General features: G+C 53.3%; 1 protein-coding gene across 9 annotated transcripts in view; it reads left to right on the top strand.

The window, feature by feature from the left end:
* The window catches only part of PTPRE (protein tyrosine phosphatase receptor type E), a 150,483-nt gene that overhangs the window by 97,644 nt on the left and 40,348 nt on the right, over nucleotides 1–12,491 (top strand). For all 9 annotated transcript variants that reach the window (XM_078076965.1, XM_036101944.2, XR_013449559.1 and 6 more), the window contains one exon: nucleotides 9,592–9,710. In XM_078076965.1, coding sequence (XP_077933091.1) covers nucleotides 9,599–9,710 — 112 coding nt within the window. In that variant the 5' untranslated portion in view covers nucleotides 9,592–9,598. Of the gene's footprint in view, nucleotides 1–9,591; nucleotides 9,711–12,491 lie in introns of those variants that run through there.

The raw sequence follows: 12,491 nt of genomic DNA, 5'->3' as shown, positions 1-12,491 counted from the left end.
AGCAGTCAGCAGCCTTGGAGCTGTTCCGACTCACTGGGGAGCTGGGGAGCTTCCCTCTGCTCTGGAGACCAGAAGCAGCGACGATGTGAATCCTTGGATTCCTAAGGAATGCTGAGCTTCACCAGCCTGTCACATACGTTATCCTCAGAACCTTCCAGAAAGGAGCAGTGGACATTCTTAGCCACTTTTTCAGGCTCAGCAGCGGAGTGAGGAGCTGTCCCCACCTGCAGGTAGGTAAGGGATCTCGTCTCCCTGTGCCTCCCTCCTGTCTCCCTGATGTAAGGTAACCTCTCTTCTGGGCTGCACGTAGGCAGCCATGCCCGCGGATTTGAGCACCGTCTGCCCAGGCTGGGAGTGGTGCACTGTCTTCTTTCTCCAGCTGCCTCGGAAGGTCACTGTGACCCACATTCCCGGAAGGATTTGGGGGGAGGGCAGGGCACACAATGAGCTCGGCTCTGCATCTGTCCCCACATGTGGACAGGGTTCAGAGGGCTGCCGGCCACTGCCCGGCTGGAGGAAGCTCACCCCCACAGTGGAAGGGGTGGCCGGTTCTGCTCCTGGGGCCCCGTCTCCCACCACGGCGAAGTGGCCTGCTGGAACACCAGAGCCAGAAAGGCAGGCTTCTGGCACCTTCCTTCATAGAGCAGCAAACCCAGGCCAGGAGTGGGGATCTGCTCCAGGAAGAAGCCCCCCCCCGGGAGGCCTGGAGACCCTGCCGCCGTCACGTCCATCCTGCCCACGCGTGGATCACCCTCCCTGTGCTCCCTGCCTGCTGCGGCTGCTCCCCTAATGCCCTTCGCGCTCCGTTTCCCCTCCGGCAGGCTTCCCTCCCGCCCTCCTCACAATTGCCCCCTGGGCTTCCACTCCTTTTCCCCTTTTGGCCTAAAAGCCCCACCGTCCTGTGGTTACTTACCCTGCAGCCCTGTTGATGGCAAATTGTCGAGGCAGAAAGAAGACCCTGGCCGTTTCCATCCATGACTCTTGGGCTCCTCACGCTGAGCCCGGCCAGGGGCTGTGTGATGGCTGATTCGAATGGTTGCAGGACGCCCGTACTGAAGCCGCCTGGTGACTTGGTGTCTGAGCCAGAGAGAGCAGCCCTGAGGATTCCTGGGACCCACTTCAGCTGCTGGTTCTTGGAGACGTACTCCGGGGCAGAACTGCGTGGTTCCCCAAGCGCTACCTTTTCCTAGTACACGGTGGGGCCTTCATACGCGGGCTGGCACTGCCCACCATCATTGAGCACCTGCTGCGAGCCAAGCCCAGTGTGGGCACCCACACCAAAGTCAAGACGTCGCTGGGCCCATGGGGCGTCTGGAAGCAGGCGGCACAACTGTCCCGCTCAGCGTGAGCGCTGACCGCCCTACATCACGGTCCCTGACCACAGTCCCTGGAGATGAGATGGACCTCGACGCCCCCCCTTCCAGGGGAGATGCCCAGAGCCGCCGGGCGCACTTCCCTCTGGGGGGAGTACTACTTAAGGCCTGTGTGTCTCCTTTCTGGAAAATGCCAGATCCCAACAGAAGCTCTAGTCTATTTCTGAATACAGAAAACTGTGTTGAATCACACACATGTTCCAGTGGAATCACGAGCCGTTTCAACAGAGGACGAGGAAGAGACCGTGTGTGTCTGGTTGGGGCTGCGTTTGGATTCCGAGCATGAGCTCCTCTGAGGTCCCTCCAACATGGGGGCTGGGGCTTTCAGGGTTGCTGGCCTTCAGCCGCCTGCATTCCTTGGTGGCCCCGGGGCATCTGCCCAGCCACAAGATCTGTCACAGCTGTTTCTGAAACTGATCTTCCGCCAAGGGGAGGGCGCTTCTCTCCCCAACACCCCCCAGAGGAGGACCGAACAGACGTAGGTGCAGACATTCTCCACTGACCACAGAGTGGGCTCAGTCATGGAAACAACAGGGGCTCATGCACAGCTCTGGCTGCTTCCAGAAGGAAGTGATGGGGGAGCAGGCCTGCTCAGTGAGAGCTGGCAGTCTCTATGCCGAGCTCAGAGCTCCCTGGCGATGCCCGTGGGGCCAGCCCAGTCTGAGGAGCGACTCGCGTTTGCTATCACTGGGTCCTCCTGTTTTACTCATCGGGAACCAAGGTCAGAGAGGTGATGTGTTCTGGCAAAGGCTCTCATTGGGTCAGGGAGAGGAGAGAAGGAGGGAAGAGGGGAGGACAGAGACAGAGACAGCAAGACAGGGAGCCCAGCTGGGTCTTCAGCCACAGAGGCCCGGCTCTTTGAAACCTGACATGGGTTGACGAGATGAAGAGAAATCTGCCGTGATAGCCCCTGATGACCTATTCCTTCAAGAAGGGTTCATTGAGCGTCTCCGCTCTGCCAGATGGACGGGCCTGAGAGCTGCTCCCACCCCGAGAGCCCCCAGGGCCTGGCTAATTCTGCCCAGTGTTGTTAGCTTCTGCTTCAGAGCAATCCCGCTGGAAAGCTTCTCCCCCCCCCCCCACCCATCCTTAAACACTGCCATCATCAGTCAGTCCTGCCAGGAGACACTCTGGGTCTCCCGGATCCTGTGCAGGCTCTGGGGCTTCCTGGAGGCGCCATGTTCTCCCCACAGCCCCACAGCTCATGCTGCCCTTGCCTCCTCCTCCTCCTCCTCCTCCTCCCCTGCTGGACTGGTCGGCTCCTCCCTTGAGAAGAGACCTCTTCACCCTGGGCAGCCTTCCGACCCCTCTGGACTGGGTAGTCCTGCCTCCAGCACGAGCAGGTGTGAGCCTCCTGGGGGATCGGTTGTACAGCGATTAATTGTTTTATCTCTCTGGCCGGAAGGCAAGCTCTGGGGGAACAAGGGCGGTGCTTGTCTTGTTCAGGTATCTCTTGGCAAACAGTCAAGTCTCATAAATATTGCTGAATGAATGAATGAGCAAATAAACCAGCAGATACTTGTAAGTCAACAGTTCCACTCGTTTCTTTGAAATCAAAAGTCTGCTATATACCCAGCTACGAAAGTCTAGTCCCCCTGCATCCCCCAAGGTGGGTGGAGGCAGCGTGGCCTGGGGCTCACCCAGAGAGGGGGGCTGCCCAGCCTCCGCAGTCGGCCAACCTCTCCCCCGTCGACCACACTGCTGAGTGGAGGGTCAGTGGAGGGGGTGAGCCTCTGTGCCGGGCGCCTCTTCCTGGGGAGAGGTGGGGAGAGGGCTGTGCATTTCCAACATTTATTGTTACCTTTCACCCCACTACTTCCGGGTCCAAAGGGCAGACGGATGGGGCGTTGTCATGTTTTCCTGCTCAGGAGCTTTGGGCAGGGGATCCGCCTCCATATGGACCTTCCTGAGAGGTCATTCCGGTGGTCCTCTGATAAAACGCATCTCTTCTGAGTGATGGGTTCCCCTTTGGGGAACGTGGAGGAGCTGTGGGTGAGATTCTGTCAGATCCCGGGGGGGGGGGCGGTGCCAAGCCATCCGTCAGATGTGAGCATGGCTGTGCTCACTCCCTGGTTCAGCTGTGAACCTTCAGAAAAGATAACATAGGGTGAGCCCCAAGATGCATTTTGGTGAGAGAAGGAAGAGCAGGAGCTCTTCCTGATGACACTGGCCTCAGAGAATGGCAGTCCCGGAGGCCCGGGCTCCATTCCCAACGCCCCATCATGTTCTGTCCACGTGCCTTCCACATTCCCTCCAGGGGCCCATTATTTACCTCTTTCTCTGTGATGGTCCCAGGTTTTTTTGCTTCTTGTCCCTGCATCCTGTCCATTGTCACATTTCTTCCATAGTTTTCATCTCATTGTAATTAAAAATGAGAATTTTAGTTATGAAAAGTTGCATTGAAGGAGTCCAGGAAGGGCTTGGTGGCCTGTCCCCTTAGCTCTCCCAGCTTCTCCATGGTCTCATCTGAGGGCAAGAGACACATGGGCAGGGATTGCCTCTGTTTAGGGGCGATCACATCTGAAAGAGGAACCGCTATGCTCTTCACTCTTTTGCCGCACGTCCGTAGCTCAGTGGGGGCAACACTTCCCTTTCAAGGACACTCCGTGGTTAGAAAAGAAGCCATGCAGGAGTGCCTGGGTGGCCTAGTCAGTCAAGCGCAGGCTCTGGATTTCGGCTCAGGGATTCTGAGATCGAGCTTTCCAGGAGCCCCGCGAAGCATGACCATTCATTTAGATCAAATGACTGTTCGTAGTGAGTCCTGCTCATTATCAAGTCCAGGTCTCATTGTGCATTTACAGAAGGTGAGGTTCATAGCTGTTAGTGCTCCCAATAGCAGATGAAGTTCACCAGCCATCCAGCGATGCCAGCAGCGGATCGTGTCCTTTTCAAACCGCGATGTTTCCAACAGAAAATGAGATCATTCCAATAGTGGTTCTGCTGTTTTTCACCCATTTCACGGAATCCAGCTACAACTGGGAGGCTCCTTCCGTGAAAGGTGAGCGCCTGGCGTGATTGCTCATGTCACTGGAAATGCAATGAAAGAATTCTGCACCGATGATATAGTTATTTGTGCGATAATATAAATATATACGTGTTGGTGGAGCTCAGCATTTGTGGTAGATGTATCACACGTAGAATGGATTGTGACCTACAGATAATTTTTAATTGTGCCCACGCACCAACTAAATATTCCATCAGTTAAAATAGAAGCTATGGATGTCAGATTTTACCAACAGTTTCACATAGTGAGTAACTGAACTACAAATTTATGTAATGAAGCTGATGTTGAGTTTTTAAAAATACTTCAGCTGGGGAGCATGCATGTTCTCTTCCCTGCTCGTCAGATTTCAGAAACGTTTGGGCCTTCAAAAAACTTGCTCTGTAAATCAACCTAAGTGTCCTACAAAGATGGTGGACTTTTCTGTAAACAAGGCCCTAAGTGTTGGTTGCATTTTGCTCTAAATTAGTTGGAAATATTTCGTAAAAGTATTCAACTAACAGAGCAGCAAAAACTACAGCCACATACACGAAAAAAAGAAAGAAAAAACTCTCCGTGTTTTAAACTTTTATAGAGCTATGACTATTGAAAACATAGGTTGTGAACAGGAAGACATTAAAATCTTTTCCTATGAAAGCAAGGAAGGAATAAAGCAAATGAAATGATGAAAGCTCACAAGATGCTCATTTGGAAAACTCTGAAGACGATTTTGTGAAAATTTTTAAATATTAAGGATATTGAAAAATATATTAAAAGTGAAACATATTAAGAATAGACAAGGCTAAGATATTAATCGAAGCAGGTGAATATGGACTGGGAATAGGTATTCTGTTCATGTTCTCATTTTATTTTCATATAACCAATTTAAAAAGGGTTTTTTATTAAAAAATATTGCTGTAATGTGCACTGGTAGTTTTGTTTTCTAGGGAGGTTTTTTTTTTTTAATTTTTAAAAATAGTTTTCAAATAAAACTACTTAGTGGGTTCCCATTTTAGTAAAACCAAATGCTGACCAATAATGAAGTACTGTAGGAAAGCATATGACTTGAACTGTTTCAGCCTCTCGTTTGCACTTAAGGGTCCTGTTTTGGATAAGAAATTATACATGGCTCATCCCGGCGGCTCTCTTCAAAGCCGGAGCGAATCTCTATCTCTGCTCCTTTGTGGAGGAGCTGAGTCTGTTTTGTAATTGAGAGCAGAACCAGGCCTTTCAACCACACATGATGGATTTGACCTGCAGGGGGCAGTCTGGTGCAGTCTGCTCAGGGACACCCAGCGCACCTCTCCATCCCTTGGGACAGGAGGGGTCAGCCGGGCGGCCCCTCCTCAGAGGCACCGCCTCAGGATCGGCCTCCTTCAGCTTGGCACCACCACCTCACTCTGCCCCTCTGCACACCCCAGAGTGAACCCACCCACACGCTGAACCTTCAGCACCCACTCCTGTCCAGCCAATCCCTAGGCCCTGAGCACAATTCCTGTTGGCACGCCCCACTAGAATGCTCCAGAACCCTGAGAGGCAACAGGCCGTCTCCGAGGGCAGCAGGACATTTCTCATGGGATTGCCGCGAGGGCTGGGGAGGTAGCTTACCTCAGCGCCTCAGATGGCTTATCACACTTCATAAGAGCTCAATAAATGCGAGCTTATATTATTGTTTTATACCAAGCCCAAAACATCTTCATCCCCAGACTGGGGACCCCATCCTCCCGGGGCCAGCTAATGAATGATGCCCCGTCCCACTCCATCTCCCAAGATGGAAATCCCAGTACCTCTGATGGCCTACTCACCACATCCAGCTGAATACCATTCACACGGATTCTGCCTTTGAAACCCCTTTCGAATCCCTCCCTCCTTGCCATTCCCGTTGTCCTGGCTTAGTCTAGACATCCTCTGCTGCGGAGGCCGGCGTGTGTCCAATTTTATGTGCATGGGAAGCACGTAGCATTCTTGTGACAATGTGGGAGGTCCGGTGCTACCTGGGACGCAGCATCCCTAGCAAGCTCCCAGGGCATGGATGCCCATGCCCCCAACCACTGCGGGGCGGCACAGGCTGACGCCGTGTCCCTTGTGGCTCCCGACCGGCTTCTAGCACTCCCTCTGGAAACTCCAGGGGCAGCTCGTTGCTCACAGCCAAGGTCGTCGGCTGCGGGCTGTACAAAACCCGTCACTCCCCGTATATTTGGATGTCATGCATCTGGAGTTGGGCCCAGGAATTGGCATCTTTTTATCATGCCCTCAAGTGGTTCTAATAAGATGGGTTGTTGGTGGAAAAGGAGACTGTAACACCAAACTAAACTCTTGAACACAACATTCAGGGGCCTTCTGGACGCGGTCCTGGGTGGATCGAATCATCGCTTCGTCACCTTCCTTGCTTGGCACTGTGGCCACACATCTCCAGAACAGTGGGGTCACAGTGGCGGGGGGGGGGGGGGGGGCGCTGTTTATCCGCGCGTCCTTCTAGCTCCATGAAGCTGCGGAAGGGCAGGACTGGACCAGCTCCAGGACCTAGCTTGCCCAACAAAGAGTATTAAAAAGGCATCAGATGGAGCAAAAAGGTGATTCTAATCAAACTGATAGCTGGCTGACTTTCGATAGGAGTAAAAATAAAGGCTGCTTTGTTGGAAACTATTTTAATAATCTCGGTTCTGAGATCCAACATGTTTTATGCCCACAGTACTTAACATTTGGTAGATTCAATACAAATCCTTAACATTCACTATGGATTTAACTACTGTTTCAGGCATTATTTTTGTGCAGATTCATGTCTGTGCTTATTGGCAGCTTGCACAAATCCTTTGAGGGTGAATAGCCAGGGACAGGAAAGTTGTCATGGGCCTGGAAATATAAATGCTGCAATCAAGGGACTCACGGGGTTTGAATTCTGCAAAGTTTAGTGCCCTCTTCTGGTCATAGCGGGCAAATCACCTGCCACTCCAGGGGACGCTGCCGACCCACCCCATGGTGTCTGATGTGTGCTGAGATGGCCTTTGACTGGCTCAGAAGTGTCCGCTTTCTCTTAGATGATTGAACGTTTGGTGAGGAAGGCTTTGAATGAATGCATGTAACCAGAAAAAATGCTTCAACTAGGAAGTCTGCATCTCTGAGTTGTATTAAACTAGTGGATACTTTCTAACCAATTACTCTGAAGCTTATTCAATTATGTAAAAGCTTTGTTCAAGAACAGATTCTGTTTAATGCAGCCTATGCAGAGCTGCCCATCAGGGCTTGAGGGCTTTTGTCTCTGGCAGTCCTGGGTTCGAACTGTGACTCCTCCATCTCTTCTGACCCGATGTTGGGTCAGTTCTTTATCCTCATGGGGCCTCAGTTTCTCAGTCCTGGAGGGTTATTGTGAGGACAGTGCCCATACAAAGGGCCTAGCGATGGTAGGTGCTCCCGGGACACAAGCTAGTGTGTGTGTGTGTGTGTGTGTGTCGGGGCGGGGGGGGGTTGCTCACTTTAAAAGTCTAAAATGTATCTGGGAAAGAAACATGAGGAAAGGGGTGAAAGTATTGATTGTGGCTGTCGTCATTGTCCCGGGATAATTGCAGGCTCAGAATGGTTCCATTTCAGCAGTGGTGATTGCTGAAACACGATGAGGATTTTTTGCGCTCATTCAGATGTCTTCTCTAATTACAAGGGACCAGTGTTTCTGGGCCTCGGTCCATTCATATGGCTCAGCGAGGCTTTTTGCAGGAAAGTGCTTTGTGAGCGGACAGGCACCCAGGCTGACCACGGAGCGGGGAGTGCAGGAGGGAGGGAGCCCACACCTCAACCACATGCATCCTCACTGCCAGATCTCACTTGGCTCCTAGAGCCACCCACTTTCTCCGGCGGCCAGTCCTCCTCTACACCACCAAGAGTTCAATGCCACATTTTCCGAGGATCTAAGGTTATTCTGGCAAAATGGTGCACCAAGTGGGGATCTGAGGTAGGCCTTACAGGTCTGGGTGAAAGAGCCTTTTCCTGTGTTGAACCGCATTGCATTCACCCACCCACCCAATAAAGACTTACCTCCGTCCCCAGGGGGCCCATGTGACTCCGTCAGAAAGGAGCTGATGGTGGCCCCTCCTGGGGGAAGAGGGAGCTTCCCTCTGCCTCACCTGGGGGCTCAGACAGGAGGCAAGGCCATCTCCCTGCAGCCATGCATGAAGTTCAGGAGAGCAACAGGTGAAGTCCGTGGCTCAGAGGAACACTGACCGGGCTGGCCTGCCCATCCCATTCTCGTTGTTAACATCTCACGACTGGGGGGACGGGCTGGCGTTTGAAAGGTCCCTCGGGCTCCAGAGTGTGGGAAAGGCCTGCACTCAGAATAAGGGCTGGTGGTATGGGTTGTGGTTTTGGCCAGGGGGACAGCAGAGGTGGACCCTGTGCAGGTGGGCTGGACCCCCCACTTCCCAGCCTCCCCCCCGGCCCTGTGACCACCTGCCAGTTAACCTAACTCCTGAGCCTGCAATTCTTCCCAAGGGGGGTGCTCTTCCCTCAGCTGTCGTGATGCAAAATAGAAATGCTACACCCATGTCACAGCAGACACGGTAGAATGTACCCAAAATGTTGAACAAGTCATTACCGTGTGGCGATCTGGAAGCTGTGGGTAAAGGGCCTCCTGAGGCTCCAGGAAGCTGCCTCTCAGAATCTTCGATCTCCTGGTATTTTCAGACTTCACCCTCCCCGGACACCCCAACATCCTTGTTCACCTCCTCTCTCCCTACGAAACCAGACAAACAAACAAGAAAGGAAACTAGGGATGTCCGCGTGGCTCAGTCAGTGGAGTGTCTGCCTTCGGCTCAGGTCATGATCCCAGGGTCCTGGGTTCGAGCCCCGCATCGGGCTCCCTGCTCAGCGGGGAGCCTGCTTCTCTCTCTCCCTCTGCTGCTCCCCCTGCTTGTGCTCTCTCTCTCTGGATATAAATAAGTGGATAAATAAAATCTTAAAAAAAAAGACAGGAAATTAACCTGAACAGCAAGAGCTTTTATAACCTGGGAATAGCTCTTGGAGTTCGCAGGGTGAGATTACTTCCCAAGTGTAGGAATAAAATGTGCCGGCGGTGGTCCGCAGAGCCACCTCCCTGACGCAGACCGACGAAGCAGCGCTCAAAGCATGCCCACCGCCATCCGGTCCCCAGTCCGCCCTGTCCTCCGGGAGCGGCCCTTCTCAGTGGAGGACCCGACCGCCCGAGGCGCGTGGCAGGGAGCCCTCTGAGCCTGTCCCTGCATCTTGCAGGTTCGCCATGGAGCCCTTCTGTCCGCTCCTGCTGGCGGGTGTTAGCTTGCCGCTCGCCAAGGCCCTCAAGGGCAACGAGACCACCCCGGCGGTCAGCAACTGGAACTCGACGACCTCAGGTGAGGACCCGGCTGCCTGCCCCGCCCCTGCCCTTGCCACCCGCCCCTCCAGGCAGGCTCTCAGGACTGGGATGACAGGGCTGGGGGACGAGACACAGCCTGTGGCTGACTTCCTTAGCGAGCAGAGCACCTAACACGTCACTCCTATCAACACCCGCTGCCCGGACAAGCCAGTCGTTGGGAGTTGGAGCAGAACAAAGCTTAGCAAACGGAGGGCAGCAAACACGACCCTGTGCTGAGAGTTGGTGTCAGCTTCGGTGGGAGGTAGGAGAGCAGGGGTTAATAATCCCGCCCCCCACTCCTGGGGAGCTGATTGAAACAACCCTGAAGGAACATTGATGAGTCCCTAAGGGGTTATTTACACACTGACACGAACGTTGACGCGATCAAGAAGTTAGTATTAATATTCTTAGGCTCTTAGGCAAGATATTGGCGTAGTGGTTAGAGTTATACTTTTAAAAGAGGAGCCCTTACTTTGTAGAAAGGCATGTTGATGTCCTTATGAATGAAACAGCACGAGGTCTAGGGGTGACTTGAGAAAGAGCAAGTGGGGAGCAGGAAGTGGGGGGACCGTAGACCAACACAGATGTCCTGTCCTGATTAGAAAGGTGGGTGGTGGTCAACATGTGGGGGCTCATTGCTCTGTTCGCCTGCCTTTTCCATATTTTGAAAGTTAGGGATAGGAAAGAGTGAACAGACACGGGACAACATGGGTGAACCCCAGAAACCTGCTACGTGGAAGAAGCTGGACACACAGACCCCGTGTTCTATGGCTCCATTGATGGGAAATGCCCGGAATAGACAAGCTGTTGGAAGAGAAGGACAGGAGCGCTGGGCCGGGCATGGGGGGCAAACGCCATGTGGCCACAGGTGGCTGAGACGTGGGTGGAATGTTCTGAAACACCGTGGCAGCACAACTCTGTGAATTAGCTAAAAATCACTGAATCATAGGCTTGAAATGGGTGAGTTTGTAGTATGTAAATTTTACGTCAATGAAATGAAATAAATGCCATGCAAAGCTAAGAGGACGAGGAACAGCAGTGAGAGCGGATGCTCGGGAGTCACGCGGCCGGTGTTCCGTTCTCGCTCTGCTGCTCATTGGCCCAGTGAGCTGGAGTAAGTTCCTGACCTCTTTGTGCCTCAGTATCCCCATCTGTGCGATGGAGGCAGTAATAGTGCCTAGTACTCAGCAATGCTGTGAGGATTGAGGAGACAGCCGAGCTGGGGTGCAGGAGCTCGTCCACCGGGCCGCTGCTGTGGTTGGCAGGAGCCCGGGTCCGAGGAGGCCCGTCCCCAGCCAGTCTCTGAAGGCCCAGAGAGTTGGCTCTTCAGTGTCCCTTGATATCTCCTCCTAGGGTGTGTGCCCAACACAGACAGAGGCCCGCCTGGTGAGTTCAGGGTCCCCAAGGACTGGACACGGATTCCCTGGGCCACCCCACACCTCCCTGGTAGATGGAGGCCCGTCGGGCAGCCAGCTCCGGCCTGTGCCCAGGGTAGCAGGAACCTGTAACCAGCAAGGCCTGGTCCCCCGAGTGTGCCTTGGAGCCTCTCGCCAGCCCCCACATGCCTGCTCTGTTCCCCCTTCCCTCTCCATTCCCGAGACTCCCGGGCAATAAACTCAAGGACTTCTCCGATACAGTTTTACTTGATGAATTGGTTAGTGTTCTCCAGAGACACAGAATCCATAGATATATATTTATATGTTCATTTATATCTGTACCTGTTTCTGTATTTATATTTATTATAAGGAATTGGGTCACACAATTGTGGAGGTTGTCAAGTCCAAGATACGCAGAGCCAGTGTCCTAGTTTGAGTCTGAAGGCTGGCAAGTGGCTACAAAACCAGAGAGAGTGATGTCCCAGTTGGAAGGCAATCAGGCAGGAGGAATTCCCTGTTACTCACAGAACGCTCTGCACTTCTGTTCTATGCAGGCCTTCAACTGATTGGATGAGGCCCACCCACAATGGGGGTGGGGTGGGGTGTGATCTTCTTTTCTGAGACCACCAATTTAAATGCTGAATCTCATCCAAAAAGCACCCCCCTCGAAACACCCAGAACAATGTTTGGCCAAATATCTGGCAGCTCGTGGCCCAGCAAAGTTGACACAAAAAAATTAAGCATCACACTTGCTTATCACAAGGCTTTGGGAAAACAAAAATGATCAACTTCCCTCCGGAAGAAAAAGCTTGGGCGAGGTGATTAGAAGTGGCATCATTCGGGCCGGGATCAGGGGTTCAAGCCCCCATCCAGCTTGGGAGCTTTGCCCACACATGTCCTACAAATGCACCCTTAGCCCCCAAGAGGAGGGAGAGGTGGAGTTCAGTCCCTGATACCAGCCCCCAGCAGGGATAGCGAGAGTAGCACTGTCCTCACATGAAAAGCCAGAGAAATCCGAAACCACGTAAAAGGAAACACAGAAGCTCCCAGCACATGGAAACTGCATTTGTCGTGCCTTCTCATCACCAGCTGGCCTCCGGGTGCCGGGTCACTGGGGCTGCTGGCACTGTTCCGCAGCCTGGGACCCTCCAGACCTGCCCCGAGGACAGTGTGTCCCCGTGCCCGGCAGAGAGGAGCTGGCTGCCGTTGGCCCGAGGCCCGACACCTGCAGAAACACTTACAACAACAGCAGATCTACCAGACAGAGCATCGTTTGCCCAAATGGAGAAGCAATGTGGAGCTGTGTGGGCGCTCCTCCAGATGGCACCCAGGGCATCTGTTGGGTGACTCAGCCTCACCCCTGGGCCTCTTCAGTTCACTTGAGAGCAAAATGATTGGCTCGT

Source organism: Halichoerus grypus, chromosome 7, assembly GCF_964656455.1.
Source record: "Halichoerus grypus chromosome 7, mHalGry1.hap1.1, whole genome shotgun sequence".
NCBI classification, from domain to species: domain Eukaryota; kingdom Metazoa; phylum Chordata; class Mammalia; order Carnivora; family Phocidae; genus Halichoerus; species Halichoerus grypus.
This window is presented reverse-complemented; position numbering and strand designations above follow the sequence as displayed.